Source organism: Paramisgurnus dabryanus, chromosome 23, assembly GCF_030506205.2.
Source record: "Paramisgurnus dabryanus chromosome 23, PD_genome_1.1, whole genome shotgun sequence".
In the NCBI taxonomy this organism is placed as follows: Eukaryota; Metazoa; Chordata; class Actinopteri; order Cypriniformes; family Cobitidae; genus Paramisgurnus; species Paramisgurnus dabryanus.
In genome coordinates this window covers 8320911-8348659 of record NC_133359.1, presented here as the reverse complement: position 1 = coordinate 8348659, position 27749 = coordinate 8320911, and the positions used below count along the sequence as shown (strand labels likewise).

At 35.3% G+C, this 27749-nt stretch overlaps 1 protein-coding gene across 2 annotated transcripts; it reads right to left on the bottom strand.

The window, feature by feature from the left end:
• Window positions 1-1497: 1497 nt before the first annotated feature.
• On the bottom strand, window positions 1498-23803 carry bnip2 (BCL2 interacting protein 2). 2 transcript variants are annotated; one of them, XM_065292094.1, is made up of 11 exons: window positions 22969-23803; window positions 13113-13208; window positions 12973-13022; window positions 12669-12845; window positions 8918-9106; window positions 6428-6530; window positions 6022-6153; window positions 5857-5943; window positions 5687-5785; window positions 5279-5314; window positions 1498-2213 (listed from the first exon to the last, which is right to left on the bottom strand). In XM_065292094.1, exons 1-11 carry the CDS (start codon window positions 23298-23300, stop codon window positions 2156-2158), a joined length of 1359 nt encoding a protein of 452 aa, XP_065148166.1. In that variant the 5' UTR covers window positions 23301-23803; the 3' UTR covers window positions 1498-2155. The 2 variants fall into 2 exon arrangements, with proteins under 2 accessions (XP_065148166.1, XP_065148167.1); XM_065292095.1 differs by lacking the exon at window positions 5279-5314.
• Between the last annotated feature and the right edge of the window lie 3946 nt (window positions 23804-27749).

The window sequence follows — 27749 nt, the reverse complement described above, 5'->3', positions numbered from 1 at the left end:
TAACAAATTGTGCTGATTTAACTTTAAACTGAAGGAAATTTGAAGTGCCAGACTCTTTACCTTGCATTTTTTCTGAACAGTGTACTGAAACAGTTAATGCTGTGTATAGTAAATCATTTACATATATAAATATACTCAGATATACATGTCAACACAACCCTTAGTGTAAACAGGTGTTTAAAGTAAAACTGCCCATTTACTCTAGAAGCAAAGCTTCATTTGCATTTCAATTTTGTTTTTATGGTTATTGATACAAAATAATAGCACTGATATATTTTAAGATAGGTATGTCAGTGCAAAATGTTTTTAAATCATGGCAGCTCAAATTTAATTTAAATTACATTTTAGTCAAGGACTAGGATGTCCGGGAAACCACCCGTATTGTCTATAAATAGCCTATTATAAAAACAGTTCATTTAAACAGTACGGGCAGTAAGCTCAACCATTTCATTGTGAAGTCTTTTTGTGTATAATTTAATTTAAATTACATAAACTAAATTAAAAACATATATTTTACTTTGACTTTCCAGTAATTTTGGTTTAATAGCTTTTTGTTTCTACAGATTTTTTCCTTATATTGTTAGATTTTAAATGATGATGTCTTTTATTTGTAATGTGTGTGTGTGTGTGTATTTTATGTGTTTGTCTGTGTGTAACTTATGCATTTTATTGTTTATGTACTTGTAAAACACTTTGAACTGCATTCATTTGTCAGGAAAAGTGCTATATAAATAAAAACTTGATTGATACTTTAAATGAAGTTTTTATAGATTTTTGGATAACTATTATATTTTACAACAATAAAAAATGCTGGGTTATTTCTAGGGCTGGGTAACGATTAATCGCAATTAATCTATTGCAGAATAAAAGTTTTTGTTTACATCATATATGTGAGTAAACTGTGATTAATAACTACGTATATATAAATATGCACACATGCATGTATAATTTTAGGAGAAAATATATACTTATTTATGAAGTATTGATATTTATAAAGATAATATAAATGATACATAAATATACAAATGCATATACACATGTAAAAACTTCTTAAATGTATACATGCGTGTGTGTGTGAGTATTTATCTATACAAAGTTATACATTATACACAATTCACACACACATATATATGATATAAACAAAAACTTTTATGCTGCAATAGATTAATAGCAATTAATCGTTATGCAGCCCTAGTTGTTTCACCCTACATTTGGTTCAAATATGCATATTTTCTTATTTAAGAGTGTGATACTAATAAAGCCCTTGTAAAATATTAAATAGTTGAAATATGGCGCCCCCAACTGGTGTCTATTAAAAAAGACAATATAGCTCAATCAACTTTGCTGTAGCATATGATGGAGCACAAAGTGAAGTGCAAATAATATAAAAAAATGCTCATTTTGTTCTGTAGGAGCTCATGTTGTATTGTATTATAGCCTATACAAAAGAGCTTCATCATATTCCGTTATCTGATAAAAGAAAACAATGACACAACACAAAGTGTTAAACAGCATTCAGTTCCTTATACATAATGACAATGTGATTTTTGTGTGGAAGTTTACTCGCAAGAACACAACACACACAAGAGCCCCTACCTCCCAAACCATTTAGGGTAATGAATGTGAACTGCAGAACTGCTACTGGTGCAACATGTCCACATATTATCTCAGTTTTTTTCCTGGGGCACGAAACATTATTCTGAGATATTCAGCAGTAAACAACGAGACGAGCAGCAAGCAGATGACAATCAATGCAGCCCTAAAAATAACATTTCAATCATAAAAATATATTAATCTTTCTCCTTTAACACCTTTTGAATATAAATACAGATCCTTAAATGTAACACATGCATCAACTAGTTCAATAACGGAGTGCCTTAACTACAAGCAAGATACAATACTAGAACAACGTTGACAGTATCTACTTATTGAAATGATGCATATAAAAAAGATAAAAATGCTCAATGCACAGAAATCAGATGCCTTCAGACAAATGTTTGGCACGCAAATGCGACAGCGAGAGGGAGAGACACTCCCATAAGGTACAGTAACAGGCAGTGGCAACAATAACGGCACATTTCTGACATCAAGATCTTGTGTTCTCCAGTTAAAAGAAATCTGACGTGTTTCATCTTCCAGCTTATTTTCCTTCGGCTTACTCAGGCACGGCCGCGGTTGCTATCTCCACTTTTCCATGCATTTCCTGGTCAATCCTGTGGTGATAAAAATGTGTGTGTTTATAATGATAGTATACAGAACATGCCAACACATTTGAAGTTTTGACAAGTTATTTTGGCTCCTAAAAAGTTTTGAAATAATTCAGCACACAAATGACACTGCAAAGAGATGACACAGAACGACTCGCAGGGTTAGTTGATCGTCAAATATCTCTTTGATTATGGTTAAAAACACTGCGGTACAAACTCGAACAAAGCGGGAATAATGTAAAACTCAAGTCAGTTGATTCTGCATTCTTTATTTTACAAAATGTTAAAAAATATATTTAACATTTACTGTGCAAAAGTCTTAGGCACCATGCCAGAATAAGATTAGTTGTTTTTGCAATATTATAATGCTCATATATACTTATTTCTCAGTCTGTTTAATAGAATACATCCAGAAAATATGTATATAGTATTAAAAACTGTATAAAAATGTAAACTGATGTGTCAAGTTTTTAGGTTAAACTCCTTTCACTTGAGCAATAGCAGGAAGGATCTCTTTAATCTAAATAAAATTAAATCCTAATTTCTAATTTTAAAGAAATTAGTCTTTTTACTTCATTCTGCTCAAAAACGCTCAAGATGTGTTTAGTGCCAAGTGAGGTCAAACACAGACGATGCCTAAAGACATTTAGTCCTGAAAATTATATTTTTTTGTACATATTTCCTGTATTTTCTGTTTGTATCTTCATAAATAGATTGAAAAATAAATATGGATGGACATTAAAACTTCTAAAACAACAAGTCTGGTGGTGGTGGCCTAAGACTTTTTCACAGTACTGTATATATTTAATATTTAAATACTAAATATATTTAACATATATTTTTTTAAACGTCACAAACTCCCCTGACTTTAAACCTATATTGCTGACTAAATATTTAACATATAATTAGAGATAAATTAAATTAATTTATTACTATTGCTTGATGCCACTCCACATAACAATTAAAAGGTGTGATGTTGGACCTCTTGACAGAAATGCATTATAATATAATAATAAAGACCTTACATAGTGAACTCAGCATTTTGCAAACAATGATCAATTGTGACACACAATTATTTGACACACAATCATCAATAAAATGAACAAATTTACAGCATAAAACTAAGCAAGGGTAAACATGGCGCGGCAAAAACTCCATAATGTTAGTGTCCTTACTGTGGTGTTTACACAATCAATGTGGTCTTGTGAAAAGGTGCTCAGTGGTGGCACATGCAGTTACCAGTGAAAATGTGAATTGCCCAGTCATGCATTCATACAGTGTGACTTAAAGGAATACTTCACTTTATTTTTTAAAATATGCTCATTTTCCAGCTCCCCTAGTGTTAAACAATTGAGTTTTATTGTTTTGGAATCCATTCAGACGATCCCGGGTCTGGCTGTACCACTTTTAGCATAGCTTAGCATAATCCATTGAATCTGATTAGGCCGTTAGCATTGCGCTAAAAATGACCAAAGAGTTTCAATATTTTTCCTATTTAAAACTTGACTCTTCTAGTTACATCGTGTACTGAGAACGACGTAAATTTAAAAGTTGCAATTTTTTAGACCGATATGGATAGGAACTATACTCTCATTCCAGGGTAACTTTCAATAGCTGGGGGCTATTTTCAGGCACTGCATAATATCATTGCACAAAATCAAAACTTTTAATTTTCTGACGTACACAATGTAACTACAGAATAGTCAAGTTTTAAATGGGAAAAAAATTTAAACTTCTTGGTTATTTTTAAAGGGTGATTCTAATCAGATTCATTGCATTATGCTAAGCTATGCTAAAAATGGTACCGCCAGACCCGTAGATTGACCGAATGGATTCCAAAACGGTAAACCTCAATTGTTTAACTCTAGGGGAGCTGGAAAATGAGCATATTTTTTAAAAAAAAGTGTAGTGTCCCTTTAAGAAAACGGCTATGAAGGGGTAAAAAAGATTTGAATAACCCATGACAAAGTTTAAAATCCACAATATCTGAATTTATTGGCAATACATTCAGACGAATACATTTTCAGTTATTTTAGAAAATGTTTTAGATCTTTAAGTTAATCAAATGTTATGGGGTCCACGTCCTTCAAGTCTAAAAAATGTGCATCTATCCTTCACAAAATAAATCCAAACAGCTCCACGATGATAAACAAAGACCGTCTGAGGCTAATCCGCGCCGTTTTGTTGTAGAAATATCCACATTTAAAACTTTATAAACGAAAATAACTCGCTTTCGGTAATGCCGCCATCTTAGTCGCGTCCGCATTCAAGATGAGAGCGTACGCAGCTTACGCAGGTTTCTCTGCTGCTGCTCTCTACCCCCGCCCTCCGAATTTGTCATACGTCACTAAAAAAAATGGGTACACTATGCTAATACTCTCTCATGAATACAGAAGAGTCTAAGATGGCGGAGCTACCGGAAGGTAGTTATTTTCATTTATAAAGTTTTAAATGTGGATATTTCTACAACAACACCGCGCGGATTAGCCTCAGAAGACCTTTGTTTATCATCCTGGAGCCGTTTGGATTTCTTTGGGGAAGGATACATGCAAGTTTTTTGGACTTGATGGACGTGGACCCCGTAACTTTACTGTTTAGCAGCTGAAAGACATAAGACATTTCCTAAAATATGTATTTGTCTAAAAAATGATGGACATATGCATCTCGGACAGCTTCGGGGTGAGTAAATCATAGGTTAAATATTATTTTTGGCCGAACTATCCCTTTAAAACATGTTGGATAAACATGTTAAATAATATATTTGGTTTAAATGGCTTTTTGTAAAATCAAACTGAGGCTGAATTGTTGTGAATTTTGGAAACAGACCTCAAAGCTAAAATGTTGTTGCATGTCTAACTTCCTGGCATCTTGTATGACAAAACTGTGCACAAGAATTGCAATAGAAGATAAGAAGATGGCACACAGAAGAAAAAAGGACAAAAAGCTAATTTTACTCCAATGACAAAAGTATAATGCAACATTTATTAAAGCCAAACAATTGTTAGTTTCGTGCAATGCAGCTCAGGTCAACAGAGATCTGTGAGGGATCTCTGGATTGAAAATACAGATACCTTTTATGTTTTTTCCTATTTTTTTCTTCGTCAAACCTTAAGAGGAAAGGCAGGGAGAAGGGGTTAAAGCATACAGAGACTAAAGCCAACAGCAGGCAGCACTTGGATGCACTAGGACTTTATTGTATATTGGTATAATTATAAAGATAAAATAATGCTAAAAGAGAAGAAGCTTGGAAGACAATTATTTATTGTAACCTGTAGCTCAATTAGTATTGTGTTTGCAATGCAAAGACCATGGGTTCGATCCCAGTGAACACACATAATAACTAATAAAATGTATAGATTGTAATGCACTGCAAAGTCACAAGTATCTGCCAAATGCAAAAGTTTGCATTGCAAAAATAATTTTCTACAGAAAAGGGAAGTGCAAAGAATTATTACGCAACATATTAAAAGAAAACTTACTGTTTAATGCACTCGGGTATGGACACGTACTCCATCGGGACAAGCGTCGCCAGGTCCGTAAGGCTGAACACATACTTGATTTTCTGGCTAAACTTTGTGCTGTAAGTGAAAGTGTTATGCATTAAATGATTTTAACAGATACTGAAACATGTACTGAAACAAGAACTGACCTTATAAAAGGTTTTGTGAGGGCCAGAAGAGTGCGAATAAACCAGGACGGGTGCACGATTATTAAAGACTTGAGATTCTTCCTTAACCTGTGACACAGAACGATGTTGAAAAACACAAAGGACTTCTTTGAGTTTTCACAAAAATTAAAATCATGGATACCTCACCTCCTATCTATCTGCTGATAACACTTCCTGAGCCAGCCTACGCTGGGCATCTTTCGACGTGAAGTGGCTCCATTCAGATATACAATCATATAGTTTTCAGCTACAAGCAGCTCTAGGGTTCCTATGACATACCTGAAACAGACACGCGTGCTTCATGAGTTGCTTATATCTGTCCAGACATCTTAAACCTTTGAACGATTATTGCTAAGAGATACAATTATAAAAGCCAGAATCATAATTTCAAGGAAAGATTGTCAACACAACCACAATTTGATGTTTATAACACCAAAATGGTATAGGCTTTTGATATGAAAAATTTCTAATTGGGTTTCACAGGGGATTTAAGTATTGGTTCACCTAAACTAATAAAAAATATTTACAGATAATTTACAATAACAGAACTTACTTGAACAGATTGTCCATGATGTATCTGTAATTTGGTTGATTGCTCTCGGGCATAAAGCAAACGGCAAAGACGATGATGGCGTTCAACCCATCGCCATAGTAACCTGTGAAAAGATTAACTTTTTGGATCAAGACAGCTGTCATGATGAATCATTAGCTTGTAGGGGTGCGCGGGGTTAGTTGAAACACGGACTGTTTACATTGTTGCACAAGGTTGAGCGGTTTGTTTTTCTGATATTTTTTTCACGCTGCCAAAAGACCTCCCGCTAATTATTGGAAATGTACATTGTTTTTCCAGAGAGTTATTGATGAACGAGTGTTTTTTTTGGCATGTATGTAAAAAAAATTGGTTTCTGAGTTGGGTGTGTAAGATACCAAATCCAATGCGTTGTCATATTAATCAGTGTCTTGTTGACTAAAACATAGTATAATTTTGAAATATGTCTGCAGCTCTTAGCAACTTTTTTGGTGGGCTTGAAAATATGTTGACCCAGAGGGGGTTAATTGTAACGCTGTGTTACAACTAACCCCTCAGCGCTTACGATATGAAAACCGCTAACGTTAGCCTAATTCTTGCCGTTGTTTTAAATAGGCTTAAGTACACACAAATGATTGCTGGCTGTCAACAAAATAAATGTGCCCGTTTTATCAAAAATCGTGTGTCAAATTTATTTTTGTCCATATCTTTAATATTGATTGACGTGACCTTATTCAAAGATTAAAATCATGATGAAATGAATGGCTAAAATCAGACTTTGATGCTCATTGTTTCAGATTTTGAAACTGTAGTATGGTTATTACAGACTGGGTCACATATAAAAAATGTTTTGTCATAATTGTGCTGCTTTTTCTCACATATTTACACATTTGTATCAATTTATAATTGAATTATTGTTAGAAAAGGGCTGAATATATGAATACAGTGTGGATACCTGTCTATTATAGACAGATATATAATCAATATCCACTTCAAGTATATAGACAAAATAGTATAGAAATATTTGCCTGCAAACTTAATTTTTAGCAAGTGTTACAACTTACCCCCTGCCTGTTACAATTAACCCCACCTATGGGGGAAGTTGTAACGTTTGCACTTCTGTCACGTTTGGTGTAATTGTCCAAGAATGGTAAGTACTAGAAACAAACTTCAAATGTTAATTTGTAGCAGAGATGTGTGTGTTGCTTGTGTAAAAATATAATTAATCAAACTCAAATCTTTTTTGAATGATTGAGCCAAAACCAAAAAGCGTTAGGTTGTGCCCCGCGCTCCCCTACTTTTATAGCAAGTAAACAAGTTGACTAGTCTGAGTAATTGTTCATTGATTTGGAAGAAAAATATTCATTTACAATGAAAAAAAAAACCCAAACAGCTGTCAGATTGCAATTTCTGTTAAATTTGTTATAGATGTGTTTCTGCAGGTCATTTGGTAGAGCATTATGGTAGCAGCGCAGAGGTCATGGGTTCGACACCCAAAAAACAAATGGACCATGGACCACAAAACCAAAGTCATAAGGGTTAATTTTTTTAAATTAATATTTATACATCATCTAAATAAATAAGCTTTCCATTCATGTATGGTTTTTGTTAGGACAATATTTTGTTAACTATTTGAGGGTGCAAAAAAATCTAAATATTGAGAAAATTGCCTTTAATTCTTTTCCCGCCATTGAGGAGTTATCTCGTCAATTAAGAGAAAATATTTGCATAAAAAAAGTGTTCCTAATGAGGTTTTATTTATAAAAAAATAAAGCACAAAATGATTTACTAATTTTAAACTGGATGTTTTGATAATCATTCTGAATCTGATCTCTAACTAAAATCCTTCACAAAAATACAATTATTTCAGCTTTTTTGTAAAAAAATATATATATATATTTTTAAAGAAAAATACTCAAGAGTATATTTAAGAGTTTATAAGCAGAGAAAAAATATAAATGAAACGTTTTGTTTGAAAGCAAAGAGTCTGTTCTTTCATTTAATATATTTGGATGTTTATATATTTGTAGAAGAAAATTTTCCTGGAAGGCATTTTGTGACAATCACAAAAAATGCTGGTGGGCAACTTTTCAAAAAATGGCTGGTGGGGAATGAGTTGCATTTTAAGTCCAAATGTGAAGAGTTTCGTTGCAAAACGAGATAAATCCATTTTTTAAATTTTTGTCATAAAATGTTTATTATTATGTTATCATGTTATAATTTTGTTTTATGGTGCTACTTAGCTGTATTTTTAAAGTTTTGAAGGTTTAAATCAAAACAAACCAACTGCAGTTGAATTGATATTAATTGGAATGCACAACCAAAAAACGAGATTTCTGAAAAATTAAAAAACGGAGTTATCTCGTTTTGCAATGAAACTCTTCATGTGTAAGTGTGATGTGACTGATTAGTCATTATTGATTATTTACGAATAACAGAAATCCACTTCCTGGATAGTGCAAATACCGCATTGACTCTGAAAGTTAAAGATAAGCATAAAATGCAGTTGCTGACCTCCATGGCTGATGACTTTCTTGTAAGGTTCAATGGCCTTCATGTCCACCTTATGGTCCTGTTCTCCGATGCGAAACACTCTCCAGCGTCGACCCTCCTCTCGCTCATGTTCCTCCGCGCCCGAGTACTCCCGCACCGATTCCACACCTTTATGCAGCAGGTCAGTGTTTTTAGGCTTGGGAAGGTCATCTGGCAAGAGAATGACTGAGTGTTATTTGCTTCATTGTTTGCTTTTGCGTGCGGCTGCATTTGTGACACCGCCTCCGGCTGCAACTTTGACCGTACATGCAAGTATATGATCAGGAATGATGATTTTAATTGCACAGTAAAATAAAGAAAATCTGAAAACCCTGCTTGAAGACACTTGTAAAACAAGCGAGAAGTGAAAATGGTGCATTAACCTTTGTGTGCCAATACAAGCAAACAAATGGGAAAAAAACATTTTCTGAAAACAAATCTGCTACCAGGATGATGCTATGTGGTTGCTAAAAGCTTGTAGCGCACTGCTAAATGGTTTTTTAACAGGTCACAGACAAAAGCGCCTACTCTCCAAGTCTCTATAACGTACGTCTCTATGATATGTCAGATGATGTGTGACCCTGGACCACAAAACCAGTCATAAGTATGGCTGGGTATCGATTCAGATTTTCCAGATCGATTCGATTTCGATTCACAAGCTATCAAATCGATTCGATTCCGATTCTCGATTCAATTTTCGATTCCGGTTCTCAGGTAGGTTTTTATACTCTATTCTCGATTCAACTCAATGAATATAGATTTAATACACATACTATATTAATAAAAAAGAACAGTGAACAGCAGTTTACAAGTGGGTAATTAATAAAAAGAAATAAAAAGCCACAACACGTCTTGCTTGCGAAATCTAAAATGCTTCCATTCCTCCGTTCAATGTTTGTGGAAAAATATGAACAAATTCGATTTTGCTCTATGAGAATCGATTTTTAATCGACCACGTTTTAAAAAACGATTAATCGAAAAATCTATTTTTTTGCCCAGCCCTAGTCATAAGTCACCGTTTGTAGCCAAAGCAATTACAAAAAGCTCTGTATGGATTAAAATAATTGCTTTTCCTCAATATTTAGATTTTTTTGCACCCTCAGATTCCAGATTTTCAAATAGTATCTCAGCCAAATATTGTTCTATCATAACAAACAATACATCAATAGAAAGCTTATTTATGCGGATGTATAAATCTCAATTTCAAAAAAATGTAACCCTATGATTGGTTTATTGGTCCAGGATCACATATACGGCCTAGGTTTTCTGCCTTCAAAGTAGGTCTACTTTGTAATTTCTTTCAGTTTCCATAACTACTAACAATATCACTTCTCCATAACAAACCTCATGACTTGATGTATCACTTGTACCTGTGGCAGATGGTGTAAGATTTTGTATGCAAAATAGTTTAATACTTGGTATAAGACTTGTATTACCAGTCAGAAACCAATAGACCAATTAAGAGTAGACGTCACAGTTACGTCACTGCAAGCTGCGCGCGCAATGCGGTTGCAGAAAAACAGTGGAAATGAATAAGACACGAGTGAAAAGAGCAAGATAACTCACTGGAAAATGTCCGGTTGTGCTGTTAAGTGTCAGAATAAGAATGCCAAAAAAGATGGCTTTCATTTTTATAGAATACCATCGTCGAAGACATCATTTGAAGATAAACGTAGGTGTTTATGATTACAATAAGCCCTTAAACGGACAGAATGGAGCGAGGAAATCATCTGGAAATCTTTAAATAATTAGAATAAAAAATAAGTAGAGAAGATGTCCGGTGTTCTGTCGAAGTCTGTTCCCTCCATGTGTTTCTAATAGCGTTTTTATCACGTTACAATTATAATTTATTCAGAAAAAAATTTTTTTATACTGAAAAAGCAATAATATCACAATTTTTTTTAAATATTTCATAATTTTTTAGTTTTCTATTATTTCTTTTTATTTCCTTATATCTTAGCTGATGTCTTCTTCCTGTTTGTTCTAAAATTATTATGTTTACATACTTAATAAATATATAAATATAGCACACAAACACACACATGATATAAAGTGTTATTAATATATAAACAGGCCTTTTTAATGTATGTTTAAACATAATACTTTTATAATAGTTTTAGAACAAACACGTAAGATAAATATGAGGAAGAAATAATAGAAAACAGGAAAATTACGAAATATTTAATAAACGCTATTATATATAATACATGATAGTATTGCTTTTATATGTACTTTAGCGATTCAGACTGTAACAATAATAGATTTGGCAAAAAAGAACAATACATATACATTACATACATGCATATCAGTAGCCAAGCCATTTAAACTTTTTATCTATCTAAAAAATAAACGTAACGTGATTAAAACGCTATAAGAAACATTGCACTAAAGGGAAACATAGGGGAATCAGACTTCGACAGAACACTGGATCCATAAAAATCACGGTTTAATGCTAAAACACTTCACAACCCTACTGCGGAGCAGTCACTTTCTGCAACCAGTTTGGCTCCGCCCACAAAAAACGTCATCTCTGTTTGCAAACACGAAATTGGCCTATATGGATTTATGACCTTGGTGACTAACCAATACTTCAGCAAGTACTTAAATATGATCTGTTATAAAATGTTGTAAGACAGCAATATGCAACATAGGGTTTTGCTTTAGAAATATTATAAATCAAATTCTTCTTTAAAATAAAATAAATAAAACATATGCTTTTTATAAGGGGGTGTCTGTTTAAACCATCTTTTTTAATGCATAAATTGCCAACGATATTAGAAAATAAAACCTGAAACTACTGTATTTCAAAACTTGCCCTCATTTCCTGTACCTCGATAAAGCGATAAAGCATTGTGCTAGCAGCGCAATGGTTGTGGGTTTGATTTCCAAACATATACCTTAAATGCACTGTAATGGGGCGTACACACCAAAACGCAAATGCAATGATTTGCGCAAGTAGATTACATCCAAAGTCAATGCGAAGCCGCAAACTTGCGCGGGGCGATGTGAATGACGTGAATTATGCTGTGAAAACTCGCCTCCAACGCAAAAATATTCAACTCGAGCAAAAAAACTGCATGACAAAGTTAAATCCCACGAGTAATCTAGTGTGAGAAACGCAAAGCCTCGCGTTTGGTGTGTACGGAGCATAAATCGCTTGAAATGTGTAAATATAATATACTGTATGTAATACTTATAATTTTTTGGACAAAAGCAGTTGATCAGTAAACTTAACCAAAATGAGCTTGATTTAAAGAAACATATTCAATGAGATTGGAGGAAAAGACATGCACAAATCAAAATCCAACAAAAAAACATTTCCACCACGAAAATAATGTATAACACCTGATTTAAAGTGCAATTCCATACCACACAAAATGTGCCACTTACATACAAAACAAACATAAAAATTTAAATCAGCCTTTTTGTATTTGATCAGGGTTCGAATGAGAACGATCCGTGTGACCTTACCACAAACCGCAGGCCTGAGGCCTGTCGCAAACCAATGAGAAGAAACAATCCTTCCACGACAGATAGAGGAGAGCAAAAGGACAGAAAAACAAGAACAATACTATTTAACTAAGCTGTACTTTATAAATCATGGACGTTATGTAATGTCAGTATCTTATAAGAAGGATGCCTGTTTATTGCATAAAGGCTAATTCACTGACTACAGTATAAACAATAACATTTTAAACCTACTGAATAACAAAGGAAATAAATCCTGTTTTACCTTCCCACTCAAACTCATTGCTATTGTCGGAGGGCGTGTCGATATCATCCAGGTCCAATTCTGTGCTCTCATCTAACTCATCTGACAAGACCGAGCCTTCACTACGGTCCAGATTCAGGCTGATATCTGGAGCCAAGAGCTTCTTTTTGGTTTTCTTTGCACTGTAAGATTGCGTAGCTGCAATAAAGGAGACAACCACAGTGTCAAATTTTTCTTGATTAACAATTACACATCAATTGCTGTTTTTTAAACGAATAACACAATATAATATTTTGTTATATAATGCAATACACATGTGGCCTACCAGGTGCTCCATCACCAGTGAAAAGCTCCTCTTCCTCTTCTGGAAGTGGCCTAGCAACAAAAAAAAAAACCCAACAATCAGCCCTACCAAGTATATATATTCACATGCAAACACACGCATATATTCACGTCATCACCTACCTGGGGAAATCTTCATCCTGCCACTCCTCCTTTAGCTCCACCCCTTCCATTCTCAGCCGGGCCTCTGTGGTAGCGACCGACTCCTGGTGCTCAAAACTGTAGAAAACAATGGACAAACATATTAGGTAACAAGTTTGACATTGAAACATCCATACTTAGTACCAAACTACAGCATGTGACCACTCACTAAAAAATCTAATACGTCAGTGTTGAAAGGGGCAAAAAGTGCAAGTCGGATATTAGCGGGGCTCATTTATAGTTACGGAGGTTATACGGAGTGACAAACGGCAGTGGTTAATGAGAAATGCTTGAAAAGAGCTTCATGCTGCCAAATAAGACCACTCCTGAACATTAAAGGAATAGTTCACCCAAAAATGAAAATACTGTTATAATTTACTCATTATCATGTTGTTACAAACCTGTATTCATTTCTTTGTTGTGCTGAACACAAAGGAAGATATTTTGAGCAATGTTTGTAACCAAACCAATCAGAGGCCCCATTGACTTCCAAAAAAGAACACTATGGAAGTCAATGGTGCTTCTGTTTTCTGCTTCATTACAAATATCTTTTTTTGTACAACAGAATAATAAAAAAACTCATACAGATTTAGAACAACACGAGAGTGAAAAAATAATGACATAATTTTCATGTTTTGGTGAACTATCCCTTTAAAGGAGACATATCATGCTAAATCCACTTTCTTAGCTCTTAAATGCATTTTGTTGTATATTTGTAGTGTTTATAAGTACATAAAAGTTGAAATTAGTCTCTTCAGGTGCTTTGTTGATATCTTTATATTCTGTTTTGGTCATATTTTCCAACCGGTTCTGATTTTTCTATTATCTATTACGTTTTTTGAACAATTACGTCACAGTATTTGCAGCGGATCTGCTAAATAAGGACATCGACTTCCAGCCCAACACTACGAGCAATCCGCCATTTTATATTTCTCGCTGCGATATTGTAGTCCAAGCTCAAGGATGCAGAAGTTACGAGAGCGTAAGAAATGTACTCACATCTGTGGGTAAAGTCATTTTTGTGTGCCCGAGGCACTTTTAGGATAACTACTTCACCAATCTCCACCAGTATAAAGAAGGATTTGCCGATAGACTTCGTCTGATTGAGGGGTCAATTACTTCTTTCTTTGGAGACGACGAGCAGAGCACTTCGGTAAGCAGTTTATAACTTAAAGTAAAAAAGTAAAGTACACGGTGGTCATGGTTTAGCAGTGCTGTTTCTCACTCCGAAGGCTGCAGCCAGCGGAGATCGCTTTTGGGCATCAAGCCTGGTTTAAGTTAACTGAGCATCACATTTGCAAGTCATGAGCATATTACAACAACTTACGATTAACTAAGAATAATAGTCAACTTTATAATTGTTAATATTCTGAAATAAGACCGTCTTGATGACGTATGCAGCCTAGATATGCGACCTCCGGAGGCTGCAGCCTCACACCATTGCGATACCTCCATATGAAGACGTTGTTCTGCAGGTTCGTCGTTTTCTTTTTCCTCTCAGTACGTTTCCGACTCTGGCGCGAACAGGTAAGGCTGGATGGACAAGTCTTCCGTTGTTGACATTTTGTGAATAACGAGTAAATAAAAAGTTTCTGTGCAGCTAGATAATCGTATCTCTGCTATAAAACTACAAAAATGGCCGAACGGGGTGGAGTTTAACCGAGTGTCACCTCTGCAACCTGGAGAGGGGGCAGGGTATGACGTGCATTTAAAAAGACAGTACCAAAACGAGTTGCTCTCAGATGCACATCAGAAAAGGGGTAGAAAGGGGGCCTGTGGGGCTATAATAATGAGGAATTCAGACCCAAGCATTGCAGTTTCGCTTTATATAGACCACAAATAGATGATTTATATGTAAAAAGGACAGATTTAAAAGCATGATATGTCTGCTTTAAGAGTATTGCGTTGATCAAAGCCTTTGAATATTTCCAAAATCACATATTTTTGCAAAAACTGTACCATTTAAAAACGCACAACACACATAAAACTTGCTTCTTGGAGGGTAACTTTGTTCTAGTTATTTCAGTCTCTTCTGATCCGAGTAACCATATATCGGCCTTGCTTTGTGTTGCTTCAGCCATTGTCTCAGTGTATATTGTCTATTTGTGCTTCATTCACATTAAAGCTTTCTTGCTTTGAAAGACATATCACAACTAAAGCAGAAGTTTTAATTGCATGGAGCATGATGGAATAAGTTAATTGCTGCCATAAGTATTTATTATTAAACAATTATACAATACACAAATGTGTTAAACTTCAAAGATCTTGAGCAACCTCTAAATATTAATTAACATATATATATATATATATATATATATATATATATATATATATATATATATATTTATTTATTTATTCAAACATATTGGTGGGTTGAGAGAATGAACAAAAGTTGAAAAATAAGGACCACCCTACATAGCATACAGTGCCTTTTTATGTGTGTTAATCTCAAATACAAAACCACATAAACAAGAATTTTGTGCAAAGGTTAACAAAAAAGCTCTTTAGTAACCAGCTGCAGGACTGTTCACCTTGTTAGGGAAAAGATTTGGGTGGCGAAACTGAGAAAAGGCTGAAATTCTTGGACGGTGTTCAAACCCGCTGTAATTTCTTAGACAAGGGTGCCCTTTTTGCTTGAACTAAAGCCATTTCACAGCAAGATCATTGGTAGGACAGGCTATTCCTCAAGACCACATTGTTTCAGAGCAAATAAATACTTAACCACTTGATCCAGTACTGTAAAGCTGGGCGTACACGGTGCGAATTCTGACGGTCGGAACGTCGTGAGCTCTCGCACACGACACGAGTGAGTTTATACGAAAATAATTCGGACGCAGTCACACACGACAAGATTTTACTGTACGACTTGACGAATTCTGACGTAAGCATTTTCACACCTGTGGGGATGAAAGGGGGTTCCTTTCGTTGTGGCAGAATGTACAAAAAAATAAAACAAAAAGAATAGGGTTAAGATATTGGCTTAGTATATAAAACAGCCTGGAATTTCTGTTCTTTTGTATTTCTATTTATGCATTCCGAAATTGCAATATAGGTCTAGTTCTGTGGCGGTGAAGGAATTTCTCTGGCAGTGATTGTTCGTGCTAGCACATATGCGGTTTTACCGTCTTAATACATCATGTTTGTAGTGCCAAGTAAATATGCTATTATTAATGTTACATATATTGTTGCTTTTTTATAAATATGACCGTTCAAAAAACACATTCAGTGGGCCTATTTATTTATTTGTAAATGCAGAATGAGGAGCAATGAGGTAAAACGCAAGCTAACGTTACACGTCTTTCCCTTTATAATTAAATTATTAAGACAACACATCTATAGCCAAATATTAATTTGTAAAACGAAAATAATTTAATTTAATATAAAGCACATTGTCTAGGCTTGTTATGTGCAAATGTTCGGTCAATGCGGTGTCTTGAAGTAAAAGTGAGACCGCAGCATTTATGCTGTAACTGCACAAAATAAATGCCAAACAGAAGGCATTGCATATTAATATAGTGCATTTTCACAGTAGGCCTATATGTAAATTAATACATAGCAATACAAATATAGTATGAAAACAAATTAATCATTATTTAAATAAAGTTTCAGAGATAGCCTACATTTTTAGTCATTTAAATGTTCTCATCATTTCAAAACAAGCTAAGGCTACCATATAACTTACACTGGGCTATATCTTTTGTTCCTTTGGTCGAAAATATGTAAAAGAATATATATGTGGGTAAAAATACCGAACAAGCTCACTTGTTAAAGCAGAAGCTCCATAATAAGATGGGAAACATCGTCTCCGCAAATGATCATCATGTTTATGTAGGCTACTCTCTCAATAAATGCATATCTTAGCCTATTAAACATGGACATTCCGTTGCTTTTTTCTGTCGCGACAGCCCTTTTAATATCCAAGCATTTATGAAACTACAGCAACTTTGGCACAGCTTGGATTACACAAAAATTGCGACATTCTTTGTACATCCTGTACTATTTAAACCAGTGGTCTCTGCACGGAGTCTAATAATTTTTAAATGTATTTATTACATAATTTAGTTGGCTTATTTTATGTTTACATTGTAAATAATGATAAAACATATTAACAAGTAAAGAAAAATCAACAAGTAAAACAAAAAAGTTTTAATATCAAAAAGCCTCGTTTAATGCATTGTGGTAGCACTTATCAGAACAGCGGTATAGCCTAAAACAACTACACTCTCTCCTGTTTCCACACACATCCAAAGCTGTGACCCGACATCACAAAAACACATATGACAGGTTTTTTCAGGCAAATAAGCTGATCAAGAGGTGGTCACTGAAAGGACCTGTACATATTTGTCATGATGTCCGGTCACCGGAGTGTGTATGTGCGCGAAACATAGCCAGCTATAGAGTAGTCATCAATATTTGAGGTAGCAGTGCTACATTTGTCTTTCTTCTTCTGCGTTTTGTACATTCTGATTGGTCAACTTCAAGTGCTTTGCCAGATCGTCTCGTACACCCGCACCAACACTACGAATTTATACCGACAGCTCCCGAACTTTTTTGACATGTTTAAAAATTATCGGGAGGTCGTAAGGTGCTCCTAACCTGCTCGGCTCGGCTCGTAATTCCTCTCACACGGTGCGAGCCGCGACCATACGAGCATGAACGATTTTCTCATGAGGAAAAAAAATCGCATGCGAGCCCCTACGACAGCAAAAACCGCACCGTGTACGCCCGCCTTTACTGTTAAGAATATGTACATAATTATGTCTACATGGAACAGCACAAATGACAGACAGAAAGTTATGCAACAAAAAGCATTGTGTGCTCCACTGTCGTCAGATGACAGCATGTTTAATTCAGCATGCAGTTATCACCTCGCAATTAAAAATGGTTATTTGGCATTTCTAATCCAATTTGTGTAATTACGTATTATCTCTTAGCAATACATTTACAGAAGCCAAGGGTGAGACATAAAAAGTTGTCGGATATTGGGCACACTAGTAAGTTTTGCATTAAAAAATAAGTCAGATTATTTTGACTACAATACTTTTTAAAAGTGCAGTGTATAATTTTTAAAAGGATCTCTTGACAAAAATGCAAAATAATAAACAAAACTATATTATCAGGGGTGTATAAAGACCTTTTTACAATGAACCGTTTTGTTTTTATTACCTTAGAATGAGACGTTTTTTCTACATACACCGAGGGTCCCCTTACATGGAAGTCGCCATTTTGTGCCGCCATGTTTCTATGGAAGACCTTAACGGACAAACTTACTAAGTTGTCTCCGTCGATAACATGTTTTTCCAGTAGCGGCTACCGTAGCGAGGGGTGAGCAGTGGACTGAGCCGTTGGTTGCAATTCGCAACCTCGCCGCTAGATGCTGCTAAAATTTACATACTGCACCTTTAAGATTAATTAAATATTTTAGTTATTGCAAACCATTGCAATATATACAATGAAGTTTATTTAAAGGATTAGTCCACTTTATTAAAAAAAATCCAGATAATTTACTCACCACCATGTCATCCAAAATGTTGATGTCTTCAGTGTTTCCGCTATATACACTCTACTGTGGCGGCCCGCCACGCCTAAAACATCCCCGCCACGCCTGCGGTTGTGGATAGAAGGGATACAGCAAACGAAATCTCGCCGGATGAGCACTGTTTTATCCTAATCCTTCACCCAAACCCAACTCTAAACACAACATTTAACAGGATTGTAGGATGTATTTGTATCTCATTTAGCCAGAGCCGCTGTTTTCATCCTAATAATCCTACCTCCAAATCTAATCCTTAACTTTTCGGCATTTGCTGTATCCTTCTAGACAAAATCCACGGCGGCAGCTCGCAAAATAAAGCTACCGAAATGTCCGCCCTGCCAGAAATAAATTATTTTCTGGATTCGCGTTGTTCACTCATTTATAAATAAATCTCCTAAAATATCATAATTTCCTCCATGGGTTTAATTCATGCACAAATAGATTTAAATAAACAGATGATGATTACGTCTCTGTTTTGAGAAATAATAATAAAATAAATAAGCCTACATGAAATATGTTACACTTAAATAATTATCAGATTGACAAAATGAATAAAAAACGTATTTAAGTTTCTGTTCTTTTTTGTGACGCGTTGTAAAACCAAACCAGCAGAAAGCACGTCATGTTTTTAATGATTTTAAATAAGCACAAGGTTTTCTCCTTATTGTGAGTTTACACAAATAAAAATACATCATTTGAAGTTTCGAATGTTGTTTTACTTTTATCTTTATGACTATAAATTTAGGGTAATTTAAGGTGCAAGGTCATCACGCGTATGCTGTTCACCGGTGCATATACACCGACACAGCGCAGGGCTGCGAGAAAAGACATTATTAAGCTTTTGATTTAACATATTACGAGTTTTTTGGACATTCATTTGGAATCACTGTACTCATATAATCAACTTATCGGGCCATTAGTTATTCAGAATATAGGCTATAAACGCAGCGCACTGCTGACCACTCAGCTGTCAATCTTCCATCGACCCTCACATTAAATTTCACATTAAATGATAAGATATTTGTCCAAAAACAAAAGGCTAAATACTGAATACTACTCATATGCGACTGCAAGACATTAATAGTCGAATCTGTTTGTAAGGAAACTTACATTAATCCCGTGGGAAGAGAAGAACGTTGGTAATAAAAACTTGAGGCAGACTGTGAGATTGTTTTATCTGTTTTCAGACGAAACAGCAAGGTCGGGGTACCAGCGGTGAACCGCATAATATTTGATGTAACTGGTGTAATAATAGGCTATTCACGTGTCATTTGCATTGTAGATGCAGGTCAGGACTCAATAGACAAGAGTAAAATGCGGGTCTAACATCCAAGACCAAAATTCTACTAGTTTTTAAATGGCCCGTGCTTATTTGTGTATAAGATCTGTCTGAAGACCGTTAAAGGTTTCTATTTAACTGCGCGATTTGGAATATCAGGTGTGGAATAAAATTGCTGCTGATGTCGGATAACTGGTCGGGTGTTCTGTCAATCACAGCGGCGCGGATTATCGAACAGGACTGTGCATGACTTTGCAACAGGGAACTGTAACGCTAAACACGAGCACAAACTTCAATGCACACTACATTAAAACTACAATGAAATATCCCAACTACGTACGTAGCTATGTAACGTTTTTTAAGAAAATACAGTTTGATCAAACATATAAAAGCAATATGCTATAAATATAAGGAAAAGTAAATGACAGAATAAAAATTATATAAAAAATACATGTTAGTTTACTGTAGCCTATATTCTACATTTAAAAAAATAATGTACATGTATAATCATCATGGGCGCCCCCTGCTGCCACAGCTGGAAAAAATCCTAGAGGAAACACTGTGGCTGCGTCCGAAACCGCATACTGTATAGTAGGTACTGAATAAGATGAAGTACCTACTTACTTGGCGTTAAAACAGTAGGTACTGTATAGTATGAATCCGGGTAGTATGAATGAGATTCGGACGTACTACATCCGCCATGTTGCTACATCACGTGACATATGTCGTCATCACGTCATGTCATTTCAGCGCGAAAACAGCCTCGTGCCTCTTCTTCTTCGTTGGATAACTCCTCGTCCGGGGCATCATGGGATAGTGAAGCGTCCATCGTATGCACACTGCAAAATCTAACCGGAAGTAGTAGGTCATCCAGGTACTTTTCGCATACTGTTTTTCGAATACTATGTATTCGGACATACTACTCGCCTCACCTACTGCTTTTCGCGTACTATATAGTATGTAGTAGGCGGTTTCGGACGCAGCAAGGGTCTTTCTTTGTTCAGTCAAGAAGAAATTATGATTCTTGAGGAAAACATTGCAGGATTTTTCTAATTTTAATGGACTTTTATGGACCCCAACACTTAACTCAACACTTAACAGTTTTTTTCAACGGAGTTTCAAAGGACTCTAAACGATCCCAAACGAGGCATAAGGGTCTTATCTAGCAAAACGATTGTCATTTTGACAAGAAAAAAATCCTGGAATGTTTTCCTCAAGAAACATAATTTCTTCTCGACTGAACAAAGAAAGACATCAACATTTTGGAATGGATGACATGGTGGTGAGTAAATAATCTGGATTTTTTTTAAGAAAATTGACTAATCCTTTAACTAAGTTCAGGAGAAGCATGTTAATGTAATCCAACCAATCAGGGTGAAGAGGTGTCTATATATAGCCATCTCACATCTCTGTCCCGTGACAGTTTTTGCAGCATCCCTCCTCCACACCATCACATCACTCTCAGCAAATACATCTATCTGAGTTAAGAGGGGGGGGGGGTACTCTGGGTTCAGGGTAAAATTCCAAGCTCAGAGCCCTCCCCTCGGACAACATGCCAAATATGCTTTCTCTCATTACCCTATTAAATGTTAATGCAAACTTGTGAATTGCGACATGTGCATTTGCGATATCCCGATCTTGTAGCGGTATAGACATTTTGGCATATATAGAAGATTATCCTGGTTTTCCATGTATACAGCAATAATATATAATATGTTATAATATATTGCCATCTGTAATTCTGTGAGCTTAGAGACGGCAGTGTACACTGTGAGTTTCTTTTTTTTTTTGCTTAAATGTGGGACACTAATATGAATAAACAGTGCTCATAAACGGCTGTAAATAGTTTCCTCTATTAAATTGAGTGGAGGCATGGACCCGGAAACTGCATTCCTTACGTCATGACTTAACAAGCGGATACCGTGTAACCCACTGTACAAAACACCCATCCCTATAAAAACGCAAGTTGGCCTGTTTGTTTTTCGTTTCGGTGCAAAGCTGCAATGTAGACCGATTAATGAATTAGGTTCGGCAAAGGAGTCATTCATTTACCAGCTGTTTATCCTTTTTAAAGACAAGCTGACATTTAGATGTGAGGGAGAGACGTGGACACTGGTTAACTGTGGCAGGGAGCTAATTGCCATGCCATCCATGTGGTTGTTGTCAAACTGCTTCAGGGAGGATGTTATGCCACCCTCCCAAAAAGATCCGCGAGTCAAGCTGCAATTCACACTAACTTGTTTGGAAAAGACTGCGTCATGGGGCACATCAGGGCATGTTTTCTCATGTCACTGATTTAAATCCTTGAGACAATAGGTTTCTATTATGTCTGTGCAAAGATTTCTTAATCCAGTGTACTTAACTGAAATCGATATGTAAATCTAACTAGATTTGCACTTCCTGAAGAAAATACCAGCGCTTACCTGGCAGCAAACATTAGCAAGGCCACTGTAACATTGTCAACAGTGACTAAATCAATGAAAGTACAATAATTAAACAAATTAACATCATTTGTAAATGCCTTTATCCCCGATTAAAATGCCAAGTAATACGCTCCAAAAACAATGTTGGGTTGTTTTAACCCACGTTTGAGTAAAATATGCACAACCCCGACTGTTGGGTTTAAATTAACCTATTCTGGGCTTTTTAAATTAAAAATGCTGGGCTGTTTTCATATAAAGAACATACTCACAGATATACACTTAAAAGGTGGCTTTGACATGATTGAAAACACTGCATTTCAACATACTTGATTATTTCAACATGCTTTAGTGAGTGTCATGTATATATGTATAGCCTACAGGCACACCTTTTGCATGTCAGTCCACATCCTTCATGAAAAGGCAACAATAGCTGCATAAAAACTGTGAGAGCCAAGGGGTGCGTCTCAAATCATGTTGAGCTCCCTACTCCCTATCAAGTTTGGGCATAAAAGGTGCATAATTTTTGCAAAACATAATCGAGTTCCTATTGTCCTCATTAAAGTGCTCACTATTTTGAGACATAATATATTATAACACTACCTTCCATTGTGTTCAGCTGATGAAAAGAGCCGGACTGGAGTTGAGGTCTTCACGCCTTGTTTTTGTCCATTGTCTGGAGTTGCTACTTCCGGTGGCGGACCTCCTGTTTGGATCGGACTGTCTCCATTTGCCAGCGAATTCCCTGCTGTGTAGTTATCAGATATTTCCTCTCCAGAATGAACCGATGATGTTAAAGAGCTACTAATATTAATGTTTTGAACCTCCGATGTCCGATTGGGTGTGTCGGATTCAGGGTGACTTTTGTTGTCATTTATATCGCTCAAGTCTCTCTGATTCGAGACTTCTTCAGACACTGTTACGTCAGTGGCCATGATCAATCACGCCGGGGATACGTCTGATCGATTTAATGATCGATCAGCAAAGACACAAGCAAAACAACCTTTGGCCCTAAAAACAAATGACAAATCACACGTAATAAACCAACTACCAAAACTTCACATAGTCTTAGATATACTAAAGTAGTCTTTGTGCGTGCATAAAAGGACTGGGTTAAAAAATACAATCATTTATGTTGATATAAAGTACGTTGCTGATATAAGTAATCGTCCATAAGAGTGTCGCGTTTGGTGGGCCAACAGTGCGCAGTCAGTCCCTTTTCCTCTGCTGTTTCCTTCCTACAGTAAAGCTGCAGTTGGTTAAACATATAACGGTGAGAAAAAAGTATCGATCATGTCAAAATCTGTGGATATATCGCTTTAAACGCCCGGTTACAGTCTAGAGGATTGTTTTAAAAGCTGACAAACTGCGCAGACCCATCACTTGTGTTTCTTTAGCCGGGCGTCATTCTTCTTTTGGAAATGTTGGGTGAAGTGAGGTGAAGTCTGACTTAATAATACACGCAACATCCGTCTACAGTTTGATAATATTCAAAATAAAAGTCCTGAAGTTTCTTAAAAGTCACGAATACTGTAAGCAGTGAATAGTATACAGGATCATAAAGATTTCATATTTATGTCAATGTGAATCGCTTATTGTGAACTGACTATAAAAACAAAGAAAAAGGAAAAAGTGATCGTATTAATCAATAATTTGTTTATTCTGATAACATTATATTTTAAGGTGCTACATTTTTCCAGACTAAGGGCGGTTTCCCGGGCAGGGTTTAGATTAAGCCAGGACTAGGCCAGTTATATTAGAACATATATATTATTCAATTCAATTTTATTTAGATAAAGTTACATTTTTAAATTGTTTCAAAGCAGTTTTACATTAAAAGATGCAGCAAAAAACACAGAAAAATCTTAAAACATAGATTTTCATTGGTAGGACAGGCCATTCCTCAAGACCATAGTACTATTAGTAGTTTTTACAAACAAACCTTAACTGATATGTTGTCAGTACAAGGTATTTTAAAATGAAGGCAACTCAAATATGCATTTACTAAAAATGATCTTAAATACGAAATTAACTTTGATTTTTTTTTAAACCCCTCTCTTCAACGACGTGCACAGACGGAGATTTGAGAAGAAAATACGTATTTCAAAGCAGGTAAATAGCAGACTTCTCGACTTCAACAGTGAACTCGTTTTTACATTGTGTTTGTCTTTGTAAACATGACATGACAGTTGTCAAAAGCAACCTTAACTGAAAACCATCCACGTGCAACAAACTAACCGCTTCGTTCCATATATGGACAACGCGCGAAATTATTGACAACTAACTTTTTACACACAGCCAGATGAGCTGAACAGTGAACAACAATCATTGCGACCCGGGCCGAGGCTTTTTATGTTGCAGTGTACACAGGTCTGCTAGGGGGGCGAGTGATATTTCAGGTAATATTTCTGTCAGGTAATAATTAAGGACCCTGCCATTTTATTAAAACAACCCATTACATCATATCTGCTGTTTAGCATATCAAACATATCCTAGTGTTGGCGTTTTCTAAAAGCATTGATTTCTGTAATCTACGCGACTTTTATAAAACACACTTGGCGACTTTGTAGCCTAAATACTGTACAGAAGAAACATGGAAAAGACACACGTTAAAAATAACTTCCGGTTTTGTAGTGAACAACCAAATAGCGGCAAATATTGAAATGTTAAGGGTGTGTAAGTCTAAATTTGAACTCCAGATGGCGGCAAAACATTACTTGGCAATTTGCTGTAAGTTAACGGTAATTAATCTTTGACAAGATCCTTAGAGATTTAGAGGCAGCATTGACATAACAATACATTAAAGTTATGTTTCCCCCCGTTTGTACTGCGAAATTTGTTACATGAAAGTTTGATCAGTTATGCCTTTTGAAAACGTTTACAAATAAAATAAATCAATAATAATCCACCTGCTGAGGACCAGAAACTGGACGTTGGTATGTCATGTATTTAGTTGCTTTCTGTAAAAAGGCTTCTGACTATTATGAGTCATTGGCATTTTTGTTGTGAACAGTGCTTTCTGTCGTTCAAAATGCAACTAAGGCACAGTGACAACCTACATTTTCACCAAACATATACAAATCTCTAATATTTTATTTCTGTAACCTTTTTTATGATTTGTAAAAAAATGTATCCAGTTTTGTGACATTGTAAACGAACACGTGATTGAAAAAAATTGTGATTTCTGAAAAGAATGTGACTACTTTTATCTCCTAAAAATGAAAACACATACAACACATTAGACAATACAATAATTGCATTAGTTCATTTTTAACAAGTTTTGAAAACACACAAACAAAGATTTGTAAATGTCAAAATAGTTTTTGGACTGCAGAGATTATTAACTTGAAATCAAGACCATGATTTAAAATTTGTGAAATGGTTGACAAATATATATTTAAAATTAGTGATTTTATAATTACAGATGATCCATGTGTATAAATATTTAGTACACAATAAACATAAACATTTAGATAAAACAATCAATATTCCCCCAGGAAGTTATACATTTAATGATGAAGTCCATGATTAATTGGTCTTGTCTTATTATCAAATGAGGTTACTTCATACTGCATGATGAGAACCAGCAATTAGTGTATGCAAATGAGAGAGGAGTCCACGCTTTCAGTAATTTTGTGACAGAACAAAGAAAGATTTACTGAGCTTCTATAGGTTAGAGACTGCAACCCACTATCTAATAAAAGAAAACAGTAAACATAAAAAAAAACAAGAATCACAGTAGTACAAATAAATAAAAACCTATTTGGATTTTGCATATTGCATATTTTCAATGCAGCAATGCATTCATGTGGAATTTTGGTTTATTTGCCAATAATATCTTGATTTCTGACTATAAAAGTCTTCTGATAAATATGATCATGCCCCGTAATACCATAGATATCTCAACTGTGTGCACAGGATCATTGAGTATAATGACTAATTAACATACTGCTATTTGCTCTGTCTGATCGGACAGCCTCATTAAGTAACCTGTAATCCCAGTATATTCAACGTTTACAGTACCTTTTTATTTCTGCTTGCAAAGATGTTTGCAGAGGCTCTGTGCAGCCGTTATTCACAAATAAAGACCAGATGCCGACTTTGATGTCGACAAATGTGCGCTTCCGTGCAGTCAGAATTATCCCGGACGTCTGATAATTATCCCTATATTCTCATTAACTAAAACAAATTTGCTCAATAAGATATTAAATAGGTTTTGCAAACAACATGTTTTCTTTCCCTACTTTTATTTCATTCCTATTTTCCTTATTTTGTTAGAAATAACATTTTGTTAGATTTAAAAAAAATATATCTTCACCGTATTAAAGAAATTAGATATAGTTGCATACTTTTCCATATTAAAATACTTGTAATATATGTATCTCAAAGAAAGCAACAACCTTTATTTATAAGATTGTTAACAAATAATACTGTATAACATAATGCTTCTTTTATTTCAAACTGTTTTGATATTGTCATAAAAATGGTCACTGGGGCAGTACCCTTTAAAAAGATATAGGTACAGATATGTTTGGTACCAATATATACCATTGAGGTACTAATATGCCCAATATGTACCTCTAATATGAACTGTTTAGGTGCAAAGGTGTACTTTTATACTTTTTTAAGTCTTTAACTTGATATGGCAATAAATAAATGAATAAATACATAACAGAAACTACAGGGAACAATACAATATTAATTTGCTTGTATGCGAATGAATTGCAGCATTAAAATCTGCTCACTCCTCACAAGCGATGATCTGCCCATGCATGAAAACCTCTCCTCAAACATTTGGAAACTTGTGTGTGATCAGGACTTCTTCAATGGGATTTGATTCAGTTGACAGCCGGAGTGAGTATTGGATCCCTTTTTGCTCAGTTAGTCTTATGAATGTTTCAAAAGCAAACTTTCTTTCCTTGAGTCAGGGCACAAGATGTTTGATGTTTTCCTCTTGCGCAGCGCAGCGAGATGAAGCGAGTTCTTAATTTATGAGGACATAACAAGGAAGCTATTAAGCAAACATATTTCCCTGCTTCGGCTGGCATGAAAGAGCCACTGAGGGCAAGAAAGCCAGCGCTTTGGCTTTCAAACAGATAATTGCCTAAATGTTTACAAGTTACTCATAGCAAGAGTTTAAATTGCACGAACGGTTACACTAACAAAGCATCATTCAGCCTACAAATGTAACCGGCTGTTAAAGATGACCCATTATTCCATATAAAGGTAAGAAAAGGAATTAAAAAGGCAACTTGTTTTTCCCATTTCACTGCAATACCAAGAGGCAATAACCAATTTAAGCAGTAATATTGCAGGATAGAATATCCAATTTCCACAAGTGGGGCAGTGGGAAGTATTTAGGCTACTTGAAGTACACGTCTTAA